This window comes from Mustela nivalis, assembly GCF_964662115.1.
Source record: "Mustela nivalis genome assembly, chromosome: 2".
NCBI lineage: Eukaryota > Metazoa > Chordata > Mammalia > Carnivora > Mustelidae > Mustela > Mustela nivalis.
The window spans coordinates 149,942,538-149,964,034 of NC_139021.1; the positions used below are offsets into that span (position 1 = coordinate 149,942,538).

The following is a 21,497-nucleotide window of genomic DNA, read 5'->3' on the forward strand; positions in this document are numbered from 1 at the left end:
CCCCACCCCCCCCGCCCCACAAGGGCTCCCACGTGTTGTGCAGCTCCCATTCCAACACCGCCCGCTTCCACAGCCCCCGGCCTGCCTCGCGCCCTGCTGACCAATCCCTGGCTCCGCTCCATGCGCGTCACAATAGCGCCCTCGCAGCCCCGCCCCCGGCCGCCGGCCGCGGAGGCCCCGCCCTCCCCGCGCTCATTGCGTCCTTCCGGCTCCGTGGTGGAAGTCGTCCTGCGCCGCGTCTTCCTGGAGAAGAAGGTGGGGTTCCGCGGGGAAACCGGCCGGCAATTACGCCGGCAGCCGGAAGTGGGGTGGGGGCGCGGGCTCCCGGGCTGTTGCTCCTAGGTGCTAGGGTACAGGGCCAAGCGGGGGTCGGGCAAACCCAGAACAGCGGGGTAAACGCCTCGTGCGCTCGTCGGGCGGGAGTTGTGCACTCGGGCCTGCCGCGCGCCAGACCCGGCCCCTCAGAGGCCCCGCCCAGGGCGCGCTGCCAGGGGTTTCCATGGTGATGGTAAACAAGCCTCAACTGCCTCAGCTACAACTGCCAAGTTCCCCGCGTTCCACCCTCCTCTAGGTGCTCAGAGGGACGATCGAGGTGCCGGATGTGAAGAGCGGGAGCGTGGAGACTCGGATCCCGAGGTGAGGGGCGGGACGGGCGGCGGGTCCGGGGCTGAGGGCCGCACTACTGGGACCGACCGAGAACTGGGCCCTTGAGTATGGGGACAGTGGGACTGAGATTTGGAGTCGGGGGAGGCAAGGTCTGAAATCAAGGGCCTCACACATGGGAACCGAATGGGGATTGGGGACGACGAGGTTGAGAGTTGGGGTCGGGAGAGGTAGAATATGAGGTCAAAAGCCGGTTACTCGGGTACAGACCGGGGACTCGGCTCACTGGGGCTAGGGGTGGCGGGGCTGAGAATTGGGGTGGGGGGAGGTGGGATCAGAGGTCAACGGCCTTACACTCGGGTAGTGGACCGCTGGGCTGAGATTTAGGACCGGGGGAAGGCCGGGCCCGCGGCGAGGAACGGAGGAAAGGCCTGGTGCGGATTCCAGAGGTCGTAGAGCTTGAGCACCCCTGCCAAGAATAGCGTGAGGCACCTGGCGACCGTGGGAGGGGGGCTTCATTTAAAAATGAAAGCAGTACTTTCACGTGGTTGAGTTGCACCAGACTGGTTGGGAACTGGCTCCTCCCCCCTCCCACGTTCCCGCTCGCTGAGCCTCCACTTTCGGTCTTTGCGGCCTTTTCTTCCTCTCCGTGCGGCGTGTGTCCCTGTCTGCGTGTTGTCTCCTGCTTTTAGAGGTATAGTGCCTGCTTTTTGGATAGAAACTCTCGCTCACGTTATCTTTGCCTGGTGACCACACTTCTGGCCGAGCGAGCTTAATCTTTTCTTTGTATCCTTGAATATATTTTTTGCTGATTCTTGACTGCGCCTGAGAAACTTCTGGAGTCTGCCGGTGCTCGCGCTGCGCCCTCTACCTTCAGCGTTCCCGCGTGGTTCACTGAAAGTGGCGCTGGCCGGCCTGGTGACGCCGAGCGAGTCTCGGGGACTCGACCGACCCTGGTCTTTTATAGACCTGGTTGGGAGGCCACAGGCCCCTCCCCGTTGATTTGTACCTTTAAGGAGCTCTCAGGTTCTTGCCAGAGAAATCCCCAGACCCGGGAGAGCCCCCCTCCCCAGCTCCTGCAGGACCTCCACCCCCGCCCCCGCCCCCACCCGGCGCCCCTTGGGTCCCGGCCTGCTTGCCCGCTGGAAGCTCTTCGCAGTAATTTATTTCCCCGAGGCCCTAGGACAGACAATCGTGCTTCCTTCTGTAGTTCTTCCTACTATTGGGGGGGGGACTTCGGGCTCCTGTCTGCCACCGCGGGCCGCATGCGTGGCGGGAGAGGGGTCCGCGAGCGGCGGCGCGCTAAGGGGGGAACCGCTCGGTGGGGGGTTGGGGGGAGCGCGGAGGTGCGGGAGGTTAGGGCCGCGCCTCAGGTATCCTGAACCTAGTGGAGTTGGAAGAGTTGTGAACAATTCAGATAACCATTTCAGTTCAAAATATTGTCGAAATTACCTATCTTAATGTAGTTCTATTACTTATAGTTACGTTTTTAAAGGTTAACTGTTTCTGAATTTCTAGTAAAAAATACCTCGGGTTCTTCGGTTAGGCAAAAAATACATTAGGATATGTCAGTGAAAAGTGATGTTTTTAGTGTTAATTTCTAGACACGAGTCTTCATTTTAAAATAAGTAAATTTCTACTTTTAATGAATTTTAGGAGAGATTGCTCTTGTTACTAATTACTAATACTTAAGTAAGCCCATCTTTAGTCCTCTCTTGTGCCCGTATACATTTTGAAAATTTATTAGGCTTGTTCTGTATTACGGTCTCTTTTCTATTTTTAATTTTTCTATTTTAACATTCTTTTTGTGGTATTTGCTTTTTTTTTTTTAATGTTTTTTTAATAGGCGAGTGACTGTTTTTTTTTTTTTAATACTGCTACAAGGTTTTCTGTAAACACAAAATATTCAAGTAAAAATGTGAATTGATATAAGTGAAACGATTAAGATATGGCCAGAAATGGCCAAAACTGTGAAGGAGAGTGTGGAGACATAGGGGGCCCATCCCGGATAAGTGCCTGCAGCGCTGCAGAAGTGGGAAGGGGGTCTCTTGAATCCGAGCTCTGGCTCGCAGACTCTGTAGAGCCACGTGAACTGACCCTTAATTGGGTCCACAGAGTTAGGAGGGTTTTTTTTTTAAGATTTTATTTATTTATTTGACAGAGATCACAAGTGGCAGAAAGGCAGGCCTAGAGAGAGGAGGAAGCAGGCTCCCTGCTGAGCAGAGCGCCTGATGTGGGGCTCGATCCCAGGACCCCGGGATCATGACCGGAGCCGAAGGCAGAGGCCTTAACCCACTGAGCCACCCAGGCGCCCCGAGTTAGGAGTTCTGAGTTCTGATCGTATTTTTAAGTCACGTGCTCATGACCTGTCTGTGGGTGGGGGGAGGGGGCGGTGGTAATTGCTGTTATCCGTGTTGTACAGATGAGAAAATGGAGGCCCAGGGGGAAGTGAAGTCACTTGCCCATGGAGGGAATAGGACTCAGGTCTGTCTGACAGGGACAGCCCTCCTCTGCCAGGGAACCTGCTCCCATCTTACCGCCCCGAATTGGGAGTTATTGTGGATAACAAGAGGCATATCAGAGGGAGAATCTAGGCTCATCTAAGGCCAATCTGGCTTATTTGACAGCAAATCCCAGACATAATGAGGATTTTATCCATAAATATTTTAGCTTCCATTCTATAGATTAAAAAAAAAATACAAGTACAATACCATTATCACAGCTGAAGAAATAGTAATTCCTTGAGATCATTAAGTAATCCCATGTTCAAATGCACCTGACTGTATATTTCTTGAATAATTTTTTTTTATAGCTGGCTTGAATTGTAATCCAAACAAGGTCACACCTTAATTTGGTGGCCATCTCTTTTAAATTCTGTTAATCAGAGCAGCGTTTTCCAGTGGAAATAAAATGCAAGCCACTTAAATAACATTTTTAATAGGAAAAAAAACACATGTTCATTCTAATAATTATTTAGTTTAACATAGTTAATGCTCAGAATATTTTCTCATGTAATTTTTAGATTACCTTTTTTTCCATTTAAGCTTTCAAAATCCAGTATGTACTTTATATATACAGCACATCTCACTTTTTTTTTTTTTTTTTTAAGATTTTATTTATGTATTTGAGAGAGCGAGCGAGCGAGAGCATAAGAGGGCAGAATGTCAGAGGGAGAGGCAGGCTCCCCACAAAGTTGGGAGCCCAGTGGTCATGACCTGAGCCAAAGGCAGTAGCTTAACCAATTGAACCACCCAGGCGCCCAGCACATCTCAGTTCTTACTAGCCACATTTTCAGTGTGGACAAGTAACCTTATTAGTGCAGTCTAGAGGTTCTCTCATCTTTCCCTTGTTGAATGAATTGGGTTGAGTGTCACATACAGAGTTCCTTCCTCAGGCTTTGGGTTTTTCCGATTACATTCAGTGGTGGTGGTTGAATCTCTGACCTCTCTGCCTTTCCTGTAAAATGATAATTACCTGTAAGGGCTGTTCTGGTTCCGCTGAAATTTTCTTTTTGGAGAGAATACTTCTTTGGAGGTGCTGTGCACTCTTGCCGACTCCTGCCTCAGGCACTTGTGTTCCCCCTTTGTGATGTTGGCAGCTATGGATGGTCTTTCCCTAAACCCATTGTTTTGTTTAATATCTCCAAATTAGTGACACTTTAAATATTCCTTCTTGTTTAGTAGTAGGAATATTTCTAGAGAGAGGAAACTTTCCTTGTTAATCATTTGATTATTCTAAGTTGTAATTTATAAATGGTAGTTTAAATTTTGATCCATTCCTGTGGTATATCAGTATCCAACATAATTAGTGATCTCTAGCATGTGCCAAAGACACTTTTTCTGGTATCATTTTTGAAGTCGGGAGTTTTAACATGTAATTTAATTCACTGTGGCTTTTATTCTCTTTGGTGGAAAGGGCCTATTTTGCCAAGGGGTTGTTTTCAAATTTATGTATTTCTTGCCAATCTGGTTATTTTAAATGTAAAATTTTAATTTATCTTAAATGGGTAAGGTGGAGGAGGATCTTTTCATGTTTACGGTCATTTCTTTTACTGTTGACTATACTTCTAACCCATTTTCCTTTTGGGTGTATGGACTTTCTCTTTTTAGATACTCTATTAAAGATACTAATGCTTTGGGGAAAATTGGCAATATCTTTCCCATTTTATAATTCATATGTTTACTTAACCTCTTAGCTATGCATAAGAGGTTGGGTGGTTTCTGTTTTGGGGTTTTTGTTTGTATTCATGTAATGAAAATTTTCAGTATTTTCCCATCTTCTGGGTTTTGGGTCTTGGTCAGGAAAGTTCCCTACTCCCAGTTTATAGAGGAATTCATCAGTTTCCTCTTATTTTCTTCTGTTGTGTAGGATATTTCTTTGCATTTCTCATAAAACATGAAAAAATCTTAGTTAACTCATTTAATCTTCATTAATATGTCAGTGTGACAGATTGCAGGGATTGACTTTGAAATGGTGAGCTGCAGTTGTATTCCTGGAACAAACTCAACTTGGTCATGATTATTGCTTTGTGTGTTGCTGGATTTTGTTGGCTGATAATTTCTTTAGGATATTTTCATCTGAGTTCATGAGCAAAATTAGCCTGTGAAACTCCATAAACTAATTCTAACACTCTTGGAAATAGAAAACCAATTCCAGGTTGATTATAGATCAAAACATAAAAATGTAGATGAAAACAACAGAGCTTTTGAAGTTAAAAAAAAAAAACCCATATGGCCTTGGCTTAAGAAAAAGATTTTCTTAAACATAGCACAAAAAGTGATAATTATTAAGGGGGGAAAAGACTAGAATGAAAAATTCTGAATTCCTGTTAGGTTTTCCTGACAGTATGCTGCTTTTACAAATATTCTGACCTCATGTGAATACTAAAAATTCCTTGCCCTCTTACAAGTTTCTACATTGCAGAGGTGATTCATTATTGGCATCTCTATAGGTTTTTGTTCTGTTTTACACAAAATTTGTTCAGTCCAATAGAATATGTTGTCCAATAGAATGAATGACAAATTTATTTTGTTTGATATTTGAGATATAATTCACATACTATACAATTCACCCAGTTTAAAGGGTACAAATCAGAGGTTTTTCATATATTCACAACATTGTGAAGACCATCACTAACTACTTCTGCCTAGTTCAAGAACATTTTCTTAGATTGAAATACCCTTAAGCATTCCTGGGATGAATTCTTTTGGTCATGGTGTATAACCTTTCTTACATGTTGTTGGATTCAGTTTGTAGTATTTTGTTGAGGAATTTTGCACCTGTACTCATAAGGGATATTAGTATGTAGTTATCTCTTCCTGTGATGTCTGTCTGGTTTTGGTATCAGATTTTTTTAGTTTACTAGGACTGCCATAATAACAATACTGCAGACTGGGTTGCAACAGAAATTTTTTGTCTTGTAGTTATGGGAGCCAGAAGTCCTAGATCAAGGCATCAGCAGGGTTGGTTCCTCTAAGGGCCATGAGGAAATGATACATTCCAGACCTCTCTCCTTGGTTTGTCAGATGGCTGTCTTCTGTGTTTGTTTCATCTTGTCTGTCTCCAGATTTCCCCTTCTTAGATGGGTATCCGTCATAATGGAATATGACCCACTCTAATGACCTCATTTTATAAAAAAGACTGTCTCCAAATCTCACATTCTGAGGTGCTGGGGTTAGGACCTTATCTAAATTTTGGACACGCATTTCAACCCATAAAACAGGGTAATACTGGCCTTAGTAAGATGAGTTGGGATGTGTTTTAATATTTTAATTTAGTATATTTTAATGTATTTTTATTGACTATTATCCAAAATAATATTTCAGCATATCAGTATTTTAACATTGAGATGTTATATTCTTGTTTTAATCTTTGCAGTTTGGTGTGCATTTTATACTTAGAGCACATCTCAATTTGTATTTGTCACTTTCAAGTGTTCAGTAGGCACGTGTGGTTAACTATCGTATTTTTATCCTTTGTACCCAGTTTGTTCTTTCTCCAAAGCCGTTTTTTCTATACTTTAAATTTAGGAATTTTAGCAACATATGCCTAGGTTGTGTCTTTCAAAAATATCTGTTGGGAACTACACGGATCACGTTTATCTTAAGCCAGGAAAATCTCCCTTTCGTTCTTTATCTGTTCTCCTGCCTCCATTTGTGTCTTTTTCTCCTTCTGGAATTCTTATTATTGACATGTTATTTCTGTTGTCTCGTGTTACATCCGTGTCCTCCAAATTTCATATCTTTTTCTCTTTGTTTTGAGATACTTCTTCCACTTGGTTTTTGAGGCCACTGTGCTTTCAGTTTATTACTAACTTTATAAAGTCAAAATTCAAATTTTAAAAGTTTTATATTCTGTAATTGAGTATCTGAAAGTTCTCATATTTTTTTGTTAAAAAAATTTTAGTTTTGTCCATTGCTTCTCATTCACTTAAAACTGTCTATTGTTCTAAGCTGTTGTCTGAATGCACGGTATTCTCTGCGGGAGCTTGAGCCACTCTTATGTGCATTGCTGTGTTTCTTTCCTCTTGGATCTGTTCTGTTCTCTCCCAGGGCAGTGTGGTATGGTCCCCTGAGCAGCAAAAATTGAGCACAAGATGCTACAGCAGTCTTCGCTCCTATGGCAGCTGCATGGGACCTGACAAGGTGTCAGCTCTCCACAGAGCCCCAGGAGGTAGCTATAGGCCCCTTGAGGGGCTGTGGGCATGTTCTCTAACCATCTCTCTGGAGACCATGAGTGTAACCCACAAGGCCTCCTGAGGCCTTTGCCTGGTTCTAGGATCTAAATGGTCACCCAACCCAGGGGCTGCTTACTGAGGGGAAAGAGCTACAGGAAAGTTCATAGGGGAGGTGGTTGGGAGACTCATCTTATTAGCAATCGTATTTTCTTTAACAACCTCCCCCCAACTCCCGCCTTAAATTTCTTAGCTGTGCTGAATCATATTTCTTACTGTGGGGAAAGCACTACCAATTAAATAGAGATGATGAAATTTTGCCCTCATTTGAAAACAGATTTTATCTTAAGCAGTGGAAGTCAAATAGCAGTGTTTCTTTTTATGAAAACTTCACCTGATACGTTTTTTTTCCTCTGGTAACTTGGGTTTTGATTCCTGAGTCACCAGCAGAATGCAATCAATAATATAGAACAATAGCTGCTTGTTCTATGTAGGGTAAAATTTTGTACCTTATGTTAATTTTAATACAAGCATAATAGATACAGTTTACCTAACATCACATAGTATTTTTGGTTTTAGTTAACACAGCTTTTGAGAAATATTATAATAAGTGTATTATTACCTGAGACTTAGCTACAGTACACAAACTAAAAGCCCTAATAATTAAAAGTTAATGTAAAGTAGCTTTCCTGTTCATACGTATCTCTTGATGGATAAAAATGTAGTAATAATAAACATTTAGAATGTTTTTTTTTTTTTAAGTTTTTATTTATTTGTTTTACAGACAGATCATGAGTAGGCAGAGAGAGGGGGGAAGCAGGCTCCCCGCTGAGTAGAGAGCCCATGTGGGACTTAATCCCAGGACCTTGAGATCATGACCCGAGCCAGAGGCAGAGGCTTAACCCACTGAGCCACCCAGGCACCCTAAACATTTAGAATGTTAATAACATTTAATGATCCATCTACAGCTTTTCTCTCAATAGCTCTGAGGTAGCTTTATGTATTGAACTTGGCTTGTACACATTAGGGTCAGAGTAGTCCGACTTGGGATGCCTGAGCCCTTTGAAAATTTTGGCACAACTTTGTAGGGGGTGTGCTTTCTTGAAGTAGTCGGTTCAGAACTACATCATATTCTCAAGTATTTGACAGCCAGAAATGTTTAGGAGCCACTGAAATGGGACTTTATAAAAATTGCTGAGGTTTCCAGTGGGACAGGAAAACTACCCATAATAAATTAGGGGTCTGGGCTCTGCTCATGCACTGTTCCTAGACAGGGAATTGCTTTTTTCCCAGACCCCTCTTTGCTCCTCAAGGGAAAACAGACATAAGCAGCAGAAATAATATCTAAAATTCTCTTTTGTGAATTTAATAAGACCTGAATATGAAGATTAAAAGGATTTGCCATGAGTGCCTGGCTGGCTCAGTTGGTAGAGCATGCGACTCTTGATCCTCAGGGTTAAGTTCAAGCTCCACATTGGGTATAGAGATTACTTAAAAAAATAAAATCTTTTAGAAAAATAAAAGGATTCACCGCAAAGTAAAATATTTATTCAAAGCAACCAGCACAAAAACAGACCCTGGCAAAGGGCTGCATTTTAAAAATATAAAGAGGGGCGCCTGGGTGGCTCCATTGTTAAGCCTCTGCCTTCAGCTCAGGTCATGATCCCAGGGTCCTGGGATGGGGTCGGCCTGCTTTTCCCTCTCCCACTCCCCCTGCCTGTGTTGCCTCTCTCACTGTGTCTCTGTGTCAAATAAATAAAATCTCTTTTATAAATAAATAAATAACAAAAAACCCCCAAGCATTGAGGGAGGAATAAGTAGGATAGTACACAAAGGAACAAAAAAGTTGGGGGGGGGGTCCTTCTAAAATCTGCTTTTATACCTTAGGTATTTACCAGGGGCAAAAAGTTTCCCATTCCTACCCCTTCTCATGCTTAGGATCTGTTTGTCACTTCCTTAGAGCCCCAGTGTAAATTAATCTCCATTTTCTAGTTTTGGGTCATTCAGAATTTGTCGTCATACATGTATTTCTTCCTCTTATTTATTTTTTTTTTTTTTTAAGATTTTTATTTGTCAAGAGCAGGAGTGGGGAGGAGGGGTAGAGGGAGAAGTAAGCTCCCCGCTGAGCAGGGAGCCCAATTTCTTTATTGATTTCTCAGCCTACTGTTCTGTGGACCTAGTAGAGTGCCTGCATTTTGTAAGTGCACAGTATTTCTGAGTTAATGAATGACTTTCCCAAGTTTGGTAAATTTTTATCTACTGCACATCACTCAAATCTTGGCACAATTGCTTCATTTCTACCACAGTGTTTTTACTTCGGGGTACCATCAATTTTTCCTAAAATTGCTCATTGCTTCCCATCTCCTCTCCATGCATCTGTTCCCACCATTTGTTTTCCAGATAACAGCTAGACTGTTATGTTGAAAAGCAAAAACACATATTACACCACATTCCATTTTGAAACAATTAAATGATTTCCCATTGGTTTTAGACTAATGTACAAAATACCAAACCAGGCTTTCAAGGCAAAGAAGGATCTTTCTCTCCTTTCCTCTTTCATTGGTCTTAGCAGGGCAAGTCCCCATGTCTTCAGTACACGTTGTTCCTTCACCAGGCAGGAACCCTATCATGGCTGATCAATTATTAACTGTCACCTTCCTAGTGTCACCAACCACTTGAGGCAGGAAGGCATATGTAAAACTACTTAACTTCAGCAAATACATTCGAATAAATAAAGTGAGAAAACATACCAGTTACATAAATTATCAAGAATATATTTTGAAGAGGTTTTCATTAAGTAAAATAAATGCTTATGAAGTAGTCAGGTACCTCAGTTCTGTAGAGATATTCTTTCCAAAAACAAGCCAGCTTTGTGGCTTAATTTTTCTTTGGAATATTGTTTTACTTCTCTTGAATTCATGAGTTTTTAGTATTATGTATAACTTCCTGATATGGCTGGATTTTGATTCTTGTCACCCAGCTTCCACAATTAGGGACAGTTTTTCTTATATTCTCCAGCTAATTGTTTTAAGATTTTGACAGAGCCAGAGAGGGAACATAAGCCAGGGAGTAGGAGAGGGAGAAGCAGGCTTCCTGCAGAGTAGGGATCCTGACACAAGGCTCCATTCCAGACCCCAGGATGAAGACCTGAGCAGAACGAAGGCAGAGGCTGACTGAGCCACTCCCCCCTTACCCCCAAGTAATTTTTAATTTTTTTAAAAGATTTTATTTATTTATTTGACATCACAAGTAAGCAGAGAGGCAGGCACAGAGAGAGGAGGAAGCAGGCTCCCCGCTGAGCAGAGAGCCTGATGCAATGCGTGGCTAGATCCCAGGACCCTGGGATCATGACCTGAGCCACCCAGCCCCCCCCCCAAGTAATTTTTTAAAAAATCCCAGCCAACAGTTTCATGCACAGATACTTCCAGTGAATAAAACTCTAGAAACGAATTCTTTTATTTTTAAACATAACTAGTTTTATATCTAAAATAAGTAAATATACTTCAACAATAAAAAACCACTTTAATATCAAATTTTTAGTCAATTGAAATACCACAGTGTTTATCAATTTGTTTGACTGAAAATCCAGATATACCCCATGTGTTGTGAATCCGTGATAAATCTCTCAGATTTCTTATATTCAGTATGTGTTCACTTGATCTTTTCCCTTGGAGCTATTTTGTAATGAAGGCTGAACTCATTTGCCAGTCTGACTTTGCATACTCTTACCTAGCTAGTAGGTTCCTCTTCCCTATAAATCCTGTTCATTTCATAGTTACTTCTAGTATGTAGATTATCTGATTTTCTTTCTTAAAATAATTTCATTACTAAAAGTATTTAACCTACAGAGAAGTAGAGACAAAAGTAAAAGGAAAACTCCATATACCTACCCATCACCCGGTTTCAGGAACTACTAAATCATGACCCGTTTGTTTCATGTGTAATCCCACTCCATAGACTCAGATTTAGAATCAGATTCTAGACATCAAATATATCTTTTAAGTATTGACTCCAAAAATAAAACCATAGCACCATAATTAAAACTAAAATTTTTAAATTCAGTAATATAAAATGTAATCATTGCTTATGTTGCACACAGTTGCCTTACTTTTTAAAAAGATTTTATTTATTTGACAGAGCGAGCACTAAGAGGGCAAGCGAGAAGCAGGTTCCCCGCTCTGCGGGGAGCCCACGCCAGGCTGCATCCCAGGATACTGGGATCGAGACCTGCGCAGAAGGCAGGCAGGCCAGACACTTAACCAACTGAGCTACCCAGGCGCCCGTAGTAATTATTTTCAAGACTGTTCTTTTGAACTCGGATTCAGAGGTTCGTGAAATGTAATTCTTTGTGGGGTATTAAGAATTGCGAGTTTTAAAATCTAAACTGAAGCAAAGTATTGACATGAATATATGGCCAAATATATAAAACAAGGTACTGTATATACAAAGAGGTTCTACCTTTTGTCCGTTAGTTTCCTTTCACAATTCTTCCTGCTTTGAGATTTATTTCAGATTTTTTTTTTTTTTTAAATTTTACATCTCTTCCACATATATCGTGCCAATCTTCCCCGCCCCTACGCTAGTATTCTGGACTTTTCCCCGTCCTGGCACCCTTCCGGAGAACTCACACAGAACGGTCTTCCTCGTTGCTTTTCTTCCCTCCTTCCTCCCACTTCCTGCCTGGGCCGAACGCGCGGGCCGCGGGCCGCACCTGCAGGACGCGTTTCCATTGGTGACATCTTGGCGGGCCCATCGGTGGCACTTCCTCCTTTACACCCCGTGACCCACGTCCGGCCCGCCGCCCTCAGTCACGCGGCCTCTGCCTCCGGGACGCAGCCCCGCGCGCCGGCCTTCCGGACTCCGGACCCGTCGTGGTGAGCCGCCGCGAGCGGACGACCCCTGCCCGCCCGCCCATCCACCCTCTCTCAGCCCAATCCACCTCCCACCGCCCGCGAGTCCCGGGAACTCGTCCCCCCCCCCCCGAAGGCCCCCCCCAATCCCGCCCGCTCCAGGAACTGTTTCTTCCCCCCTCCCCCCCCCCCCGGTTGCCCCAGGAACTCTTCTACCCCCGCGGCCCCAGGAAGTCCCCCCGACCCGACCCGGGAGCTCCGCCCCCCACGGGTCCCGAGAACTCGGTCCTGGCCACCCCAGAAAGCTCCCCCCCCCCGACTCGGGAGCTCCGCCCCCTCCCTCGCGGCTCCGGGAAGCCGGGACGAGGAACTCGGCCCCACCTCACTACCTCCTCGGCGACGTCGGCGACCTCCCTCCCCATCCCCCCACCCCCGCAAGCTTCCCCCCTCCCTCCACCTGGCCCGGGAAGCCTTCGCCCGGTGACCTCTTTTCCCCTCCCCCTCCCGCTCTGCCCGGGAAGCCTCTCCCCCCTCCTCCACCCTTTCCTCCTCCCTCATCCCTCCTCCCTTGGCTCGTCCCGCCCCCGCCCCGGAAGCTCCCGCTGACCCCGCCCAGGCCCCGCGAAGGGGCGCTCCGGGGCCCCTTTTCCTGTGGGGCCTGGCGGACCGTAGGGTCTCGCATCCGCCAGGTAGAATCCGAGTGAGCGCCCCCGGCACCTCGTCCCCGTTTCCCCGCCCAGGGAGCTCAGCGCCTGCGACCGCCGCTGTGCTTCCCGCCGAAATCGCTCAGACGCGCCCCTGGCGGCCCGCGCGGCTGCGAGCTACAGAACGCAGTTGGAGCCGTCGTCTGAGGCGTTCGGCCACAGCCGCTTGAGTTTCATTTTCAGGTTAATAACAAAAGGAGACGCACCTGGACTATCCCCGGAGCCGTCTGCGTTTTTAAGCGTCGGGTGGAATTAGGGGTCCTTTGGCTCTAAACCGCGCTTGTTTGATGAAAATAGAAATCAGTCCTGCTCCCCTCAGCGGTAAGTCTTAAGAGCAACAAAGTCAACTGCGTAATCCTGAAGCAGCGTCTCTCTCGCCCACTGATTTAAGAGTAGAACTTTCTGAGTAATTAGGACCCCCAGGATAACCTGGCTCTTGCGTGTTACCTGCTGCAGGTGAATATTTATTTACAAATAAGAGGGTGAAGCCAGGGTCCCACTGAGTACCCTTCCCTAAGGAAGAGGGTGGGAGTTTAAGCCACCCTAGTACTCCGTAGATAAACCTAATCAGTCCTGGCACTCGGAGGCTCACCCCATTTTTATCTTGATTGGATCTACCTGAATCCGAACTAAATCCCGTCTAACCAGTAGAGTGAAGGAGAGCCTCGCGGGAGTCTAGGAGTCTGTTAGAAATGCGGAATCTTGCCCTATCCCCAGTCTATTGTTCAAGAATCTTTGCATTTTAACAACATCCATCCACGGGGGGTTTGTGCACAACGCACATTCCGCTCACTTGGGGGAGTTGTGCAAAATCCTTGGCCACATCCTGTGCGGTACAGTTAAATTAGAAGCTCCAGGTGCAGGACTTAGGAATAGTACTTTTTCCTACTCCAGCGATTGTAAGGTCGTGCTCCGGTGAGACCCGTCCTTTATCAGTGCTTCAGCGTGTGTTCGCGCGTGCGCCTCCCGGTTTTCAGTCTGGTGAAAATTGGCCTCGGTGTGGCTGGCCTTCCCGGCGCTTGCTTGTCCGAGGACGGTTCGGTAGATGTTGGTCTGCAGACCACACTGGAGGGAGCTAGGAGCTGGGGTAAACCGTAGAAGAGGGGAATCAATCAAGTCGTCAAGATGTCTGGGTTCTTCTGCCTTTTAGATACCACTCTTCTGGGGGCACAAGAGAGGGACTGATGAAGCTTTTTGAAGCCATCTGCCAGAGAATTTCAAGTTAACTGTTTTTAAACTGTGGTACTTGACATTTATACACCCCCCCCCCCCCCCGCATGGTATCTAATGTAATAATACAGGAGGCTAGGGCAGGGCAGATTTATCTTTAACAAGACTCTCAGCGAAATTCACTTTCCCAAAATTAAGAATGTGGTTTGGTTCTCCGTCGCACTCCTTTGAATTCATGTATTTTAGTCTTTGGGGACACTTTATTTAATCATTTGGTTGTGGGCGATGGTAGTGATGTTTTTCCTGTTGAAAAGCGTATTTCAAAATTTCCTCCCTTTATTGTCAGTGTCAGAGCAAATACAGGTCACAAGAAATGAAGTTACCAAATAAAACTGGGAAGGAAAGACGTTGACCCTCTTCACCCTGCCCCCCTCCACACGCCCTCCCTCGGATTCTTGTAAATCGTAAATCCTGTTGAACAGTTTTAGCAACCGACTCTGCGGAGCTCATCCCAGTAAGGATTATGCTACCTGGGGTCTCAACCTCATACTCCTGGGGTCCCGTGGGTACCCGGGACTATTGTGGACTTGCTCCACCCTCTCTCTGAAGAGGCCCCTCCCACCCTCGGTATTTAGATTTCCCCACGGAGCTTAGAGTTAGAATTCCAAGTCTCTTCTAGGTTGTTGCGCTGTTTCCCTGCTCTTTCCCTATTACCCTATGAAAAGGTAAACCTTTTAAATGCTGTGGGGGCAGTCCCTGGTGTGTGTTTTAATTATGGAAGCCTTGGGGCTATAAAGGGCCTCCAGCAGCTCCAGCCCTGACTCTCAGAGACGGCGGAGGGAGCTGGAGCCCATCCCAGCCAGGGCACCACCTCTGGTTGCTCTGTGATTGCTGGGACACTGAGGCAAGACGGCCATATCACTCTTTTTTTAGGACAGTTCGTTACCTACAAGGAGTGTCTCCGACTGTGGGCATCCCCTCCCCGGGTGGTTCTTTAAGGTGAGCTCTTTTAAGAAAAAGTATTTTTTTGTTCACATTCTTTGTATTTAAGCAGGACATTTCTTACCCTGAAGATCTTTGTCACTAGCTTTAAATCTAATGTGGAGTAAAAAATCTACACTCTGCTACTGAATTTTAGTTAATGTCCTAAGTACTGTAAAACTCCATAAGGGATGCAGATGCTTGAAGGTTCTGAGGGCAGAGTGAGGATGTTAAGTTATATTTGCACCTAAAATTAGATTTGTGTTCCATTGGAAGTTTAAAAGAATATGGAGTTAGCAGGTCTGGGACTTAACCGTGAGAAATGCAAGAGAAAATTTATTCTGGAGTATAAGTAAGCAATGAAAGTTTTACATGGAGATGTGTGTTTCAGAAAAAAGTGCTCTTCACCTTGCTTTGAGAGAAGTTACTTTGTTTTTGGACCTCTTTTTAATGTCAACTTTTTTTTTTTTTAAGATTTTTATTTATTATTTATTTAACAGAGAGATTATAAGTAGGCAGAGAGGCAGGCAGAGAGAGGAGGAAGCAGGATCCCTACTGAGCAGAGAGCCCAATTCAGGGCTCCATTCCAGGACCCTGAGATCATGACCTGAGCCAGAGGCAGAGGCTTTAACCTACTGAGCCACCCAGGCGCCCCAGAACTTTATTTTCTGAAGTAAAACATTCATAATCTGTACTGTACTGTTAGGTGTTTTAAGTAATTTTATATTAAATAATTGTGTTCGTTTGTGCTTCCTGCAGTCTTTTTCAGCCTAGACTGCCATATTGTAGAGGGAGGTGTTGACCTCGGGGGAGCCATCAGTTAATCTCTTGCTAATCTTGGGCCTGCTGTGCTAGGGGTGGGGCGAACAGTCTGTCCTGTTAGGCTTTCCCAAGCAGTTTTGAAGACATTTTAAACAAACCAGAGCAAGAATGCTATGGGAGTCTAGAATCATAAGACTTAATTTGTAGAAGGAGAAGATCTTGTGGGAAGGTAGTATGTTTGAGCTGAGACCTTAAGGATTAGTTGGATTTAGCTAGGCAGAAGTTTGGGTGGAGTATGTTTGGGGAGATAATTGTCTTGTGTGGTTGAATCCCAGGGAGCAGAGAGCCTGGCACATTCCAGGCACAGAAGTGAATAAAGGAGTGGGTGGTTTTTTCTTTTTTCTTTTCTTTTTTTTTTTTTTTTTTTTTGCTGCTCTTTGTTGGTGTTTTGGTTTTTTTTGTTGTTTTTTCTTTTTTTGATGGCAGTGACTCAAGCTAGATAAGTGTGTTGTAGGCCAAAGTTGCAAGTTCTAAGTACCCCGTTAGCTCTGTGGTTTGTGTTCCAGTGCTAGTGGGAAGCCAACAAGGATTTGGAACAGAAGAATACCAAAGTCGGTTTAGGGGAAAACTTGAGGTACAGATGGGGTTGCAATAAGGGTTAGCGATTACACTAACTAAGTTTAAGAACCAGGTAAGAATATCCTGGTATGGGCTGTTGGTACTGGAATTAGAAATGAGGAAGTAGAAAGGGATAGGAGGGCAATGCAGAAAATTGTTTGACAATTAAACTCACAGAGGAATTACTGAGGGGCTGAGTATAGAACTGTGACAAGCCTTTATATTGAAATCAAGAGCTCTTGAACAGGATTTAGGAATGTTGGTTAGGGTGGTGAATGGAATCACTGAGAGGTAATCGACTCATTGGATTTGAGAGCTTGGGCGAAGTTGTCCAAGGATTACTTCACTTTTTTTTTCTAGAACCTAAGGATGACAGATAAGGCTATTTATATCTGCACCTGAGATGCTAAAGAAGAGTTTCACGGAAAATGCTGCTTTCTTTCATGGGGTGTAGGAGTTACCGAGTAGAATTTTGTATACCATTCTGGGCTCCATGAAGTCTGAGGAACTTGAGTCCTGGGCCCGAGGCTCATTGACCATGGAGATCACATGAGGCTGCCTAGAAAAGGACTCAGAGGAAGAAGCTGGGAGAACAGATCGAAGGAATTAATAGAAAACTAGGAGACAGCTGGCATCATTAAGAGCCAAAGGGAGAAAGGATTTCCAGAGGGAGTGGTTAAATCCTGCTATGGGGATGAGTAAAATGAAGAAAATAACTCTGTTTCTTACAAGGAGTGAGAGATTTTGCCTTTTCATTGGTGAGGAGTAGAGGGGACAGTAAAGGCCTGCCTTCTGAAATTTTACTGAGGGGGTCAGCAAATCAAGTAGCTGGAGGCAAAGTTGATGTAAGGGAAGGTATATTATGGCATTGGTTAGACATGGTCATACTTATTTAGTTTGTCTTCAGTGAAGAGACTATGAAGATAAATTTCTCTTGGCATCTGGGTGGATCTGTTGATTAAGTGACTCTTGATCTCAGCTCAGGTCTTGATCCCCATTGATAGCAGGGTTGTTAATTCAAACCCCAAATTGGGCTTATTTCCTAGGCATGGAACTCACTTAGTAGTAGTAGTAGTAGTAGTAGTAGTAGTAATAATTTCTCTGGGGTGAGTGGAGTTGGGACCAGAGCAGGATTGTGATCCTGCTAATGTAATGTCAGCTGATAAGAGAAGCAAATTCTTCTTAAGTTTCTAGACTTTGTGGTAGTTCCTTTACGTGATCTCTATTTGAACCAGATGAGAGACCAGCTGAAGGTAGGGGAGATTAGAATAGGTGAGCTACCATAGACAGCTCAGGGCTTTGGAAGAGAGGGGTGGAACTGTAGGCAGTATTGAGGGCCCACTTTAAGGTTGGTTGCCCCGATTTACAGTAGTTACTCTCAACTCAAGGAGCAGTTTTATCCCCTGGAGACCTTTGGGATTGTCACATCTGGAGAGGGGGTTGCTTTTGATGGCTAGTAGGCAGAGGCCGGGGATACTGCTGTGTAATCCTACAGTGCACAGGCCTATTCCCCACAACAAAGAATTGTCCAATATAAGAAACATTTTGCCTGGCTTTGTGTCCCTGAGCCACCCATCCACCCAGTATTAACCACAAAACAGGTAATTTTCCTGGCCTTTTTTTACTGGGTGCATACAATAAAGGAGAAAGAAGATATGAATTCCATTTGTTGTAGGGGGATGGACTGAAGTCATTACAAAATTACCCTTTTGTATGTTGGTAGTTTAAAAACAATAATTAAAAGTGCTACATAAGGTGACTTCATCAAATACTTGAATTATTATAAATTATAAAATTACGGTGAGTCAGAATGGCAGTTTGTCAATAATCTGGTTTTCTCTGATAACCCGTGCAGTTGAGCATTTCATATTTATTACAAATTTACTCTGCCTTTTCCTCTAGTAACAAAATGTCCTTTTACTTGAAATGTGTAATAATCTCACGTTTTCATCCAGTTCTGAAAAGTTCTCTTAACTATTTCTGAAATACTGGCTTATTTCATTCTTTTGTCTTCCTTTCTAAAACTTAATATAGTTGATCTGTTAGAATTGATAAGTTTTGGCTTAATGATTGAAGCTTCCAGATTGCTATTATATTTAAGACTCATAATTTGTTCTTTTTCAGTCTGTTTGTGAGTAATACATATACATATATTTTGGGAGAGACCTGGGATTGAATCTCAGCTCAGATGTATTCGGTGTATTTCTTAACATATTTTACTCTTCTTTTTTCATCTGTAAAATCAGGAAAACAAGATTTACTGCATATTCTTGTATATAATAAATGAAAAATTATGTAAAGTAGTTTTTGCTTTCTTTTCAGCCACAAAAAGCTGCACCCAAGCTTGTTTGACGTCTATCCTCTCAAGTGTCCATGATGCTGGGCCCCGAGGGAGGTGAAGGCTTTGTGGTCAAGCTCCGTGGCCTGCCCTGGTCCTGCTCTGTTGAGGATGTGCAGAATTTCCTTTCTGACTGCACAATTCATGATGGGGCTGCAGGCGTTCATTTCATCTACACTAGAGAAGGCAGGCAGAGTGGTGAGGCTTTTGTTGAACTTGAATCAGAAGATGATGTAAAAATGGCCCTTAAAAAAGACAGGGAAAGCATGGGACACCGGTACATTGAGGTGTTCAAGTCCCACAGAACCGAGATGGATTGGGTGTTGAAGCACAGTGGTCCAAACAGTGCCGACACCGCCAATGATGGCTTCGTGCGGCTTCGAGGACTCCCATTTGGATGCACCAAGGAAGAAATTGTTCAGTTCTTCTCAGGGTTGGAAATTGTGCCAAACGGGATCACCTTGCCTGTGGACCCCGAGGGCAAGATTACAGGGGAAGCCTTTGTGCAGTTTGCCTCACAGGAGTTAGCTGAGAAGGCCCTAGGGAAGCACAAGGAGAGAATAGGGCACAGGTATATTGAAGTGTTTAAGAGCAGTCAGGAAGAAGTTAGGTCATACTCAGATCCCCCTCTGAAGTTCATGTCTGTACAGCGGCCGGGGCCCTATGACCGCCCCGGCACAGCCAGGAGGTATATTGGTATTGTCAAGCAAGCAGGCCTGGAGAGGATGAGGTCTGGTGCATATAGTGCAGGCTATGGGGGCTATGAGGAGTACAGCGGCCTCAGCGATGGCTACGGCTTCACCACCGATCTGTTTGGGAGAGACCTCAGTTACTGTCTCTCAGGCATGTATGACCACAGATACGGCGACGGCGAGTTCACTGTCCAGAGTACCACTGGGCACTGCGTCCACATGAGAGGGCTGCCATACAAAGCCACAGAGAACGACATTTACAACTTCTTCTCTCCACTCAACCCTGTGAGAGTCCATATTGAGATTGGCCCTGATGGAAGAGTGACGGGTGAAGCGGATGTTGAGTTTGCCACTCATGAAGAAGCTGTGGCAGCTATGTCCAAAGACCGGGCCAACATGCAACACAGATACATAGAACTTTTCCTGAATTCCACAACTGGGGCCAGCAATGGGGCATATAGCAGCCAGATGATGCAAGGCATGGGGGTGTCGGCCCAGTCCACTTACAGTGGCCTCGAGAGCCAGTCTGTGAGCGGCTGTTACGGGGCTGGCTATGGAGGCCAGAACAGCATGGGTGGATATGACTAGTTTTGTAGGAGCATTTGAGTTATTGCAATCAAATTTTCACAGGCAGCCAACAAGCAGTGAAAAGCAATTATTACTCTAGAGGAAGCTGTGGGACCCATTTTGCACCATGAGTTTGTGAAATCTGGATTAAAAAATTACCTCTTCAGTGTTTTCTCATGCAAACTTTCTTCTAGCATGTGATATTGAGTAAACTAAAACTATTTTCAGCTTTTCTCAATTAACATTTTGGTAGCGTACTTCAGAGTGATGTTATCTGAGTTAAAGTAGTTTTAAGTACATTAAATGGATCTTTTACACCACATCACCGTGAACACATTGGGGAGGCGTGCTTTTTTGGAAAACTCAAGGTGCTAGATCCCTGATTCAAAGAGGAACATTTCTCATGTTTGTTCATTCTAGTTTATTTTCATTTAAAATCTTTTAGGTTAAGTTTAAGCTTTTAAAAAATAAGTTAGTTTTGAAAATTGAGACACATTACTAATACTGTAGGAATTGGTGAGGCCTTGACTTAAAACTTTCTTTGTACTGTGATTTCCTTTTGGGTGTATTTTGCTAAGTGAAACTTGTTAAATTTTTTTGTTAACTAAATTTTTTTCTTAAAATAAAGATTTTTTCACAATGACTGGCACCGACTATATACTCACCAGCAAAGTAGCAAAATGGGTGATTGAAGAGAATTTAGTACTGCTGTATTTCAGTGTGAATTTCAAAATAATTTAGCACATGAAATCTAAGATTTCCCTTATATTCCTATAGGCTAAATTAAAAGTTTGATTTTAAAAATGTTAAATATGAGTGGTGGAAATGGAAACACATCCCAGAGATTATGAAAATTAGAAGCACACGGGCCCCAGCCTCCTTTGAGACTGGAGTGCTGTTACCAGCCATTTGTAATGTCCTGCTTTTCCCTTATTTTATGCTGGAGTCATGTTCATTTCTCATAAGTAGAGATCCTTAATTTTGGGTGCCACATACATTGGCAGTCACTAACCACAGAATAAGCTGATTTGAGCAGTTTTTTCTTAGCTCTAATACTCCTGGGTTAGCAGTTACTGGTTATTACAGTATACACACAATAAGTTTGGGACAGACCTGTTTCCACATCAAGTGGTCATCCACCTAGCAGTAGAAAACGGTGTCCAAATTCCAGGCATCTCTGCACACGGCTTTATACACTAAAACAGACTTTGAGATGGGAGTTTTTATTTTTTAACTGCTTGAGAAGGATACTGTTGGTGATTTCCCCACCCAAGATCTTTAATAACTGTAGAATGTAGCCCAGATAGCCTAACTATACATCACTTGTAGATCTCCCTCTGGTATAATTTCAAAGGATTGATCCTCTGTTGGTTAAGCCCGGAATAATTTGTTAAAAACATTTTTGTAGACTAGAGTCTTACCCAGACTCTCTGAGCCTCCTATGGCTTCACAGACCCTCCTTACCAGCCCATCTTTCCCACCAGTGTTCTGCAGACTCAGATGGCCTGAGGTACGGCAGTTTCAGTGCCCAGGAATGCT

General features: G+C 44.1%; 1 protein-coding gene across 24 annotated transcripts; it reads left to right on the plus strand.

The window, feature by feature from the left end:
• Positions 1-168: 168 nt before the first annotated feature.
• Positions 169-20,601, plus strand: HNRNPF (heterogeneous nuclear ribonucleoprotein F). Of its 24 annotated transcripts, none has more exons than XM_082721836.1 (6): positions 169-255; positions 572-636; positions 11,860-12,150; positions 13,014-13,151; positions 14,934-14,999; positions 18,684-20,601. In XM_082721836.1, exon 6 carries the CDS (start codon positions 18,735-18,737, stop codon positions 19,977-19,979), a length of 1,245 nt encoding a protein of 414 aa, XP_082577962.1. In that variant the 5' UTR covers positions 169-255; positions 572-636; positions 11,860-12,150; positions 13,014-13,151; positions 14,934-14,999; positions 18,684-18,734; the 3' UTR covers positions 19,980-20,601. The 24 variants fall into 24 exon arrangements, with proteins under 24 accessions (XP_082577962.1, XP_082577972.1, XP_082577951.1 ...); XM_082721846.1 differs by having other exon boundaries at positions 11,994-12,150; positions 18,666-20,601; XM_082721825.1 differs by having other exon boundaries at positions 11,994-12,150.
• Positions 20,602-21,497: the final 896 nt, after the last annotated feature.

Coding starts and splice junctions, on each gene's coding strand:
- HNRNPF (XM_082721836.1), top strand. CDS start 18,735: ATGATGCTGGGCCCCGAGGGAGGTGAAGGCTTTGTGGTCAAGCTCCGT.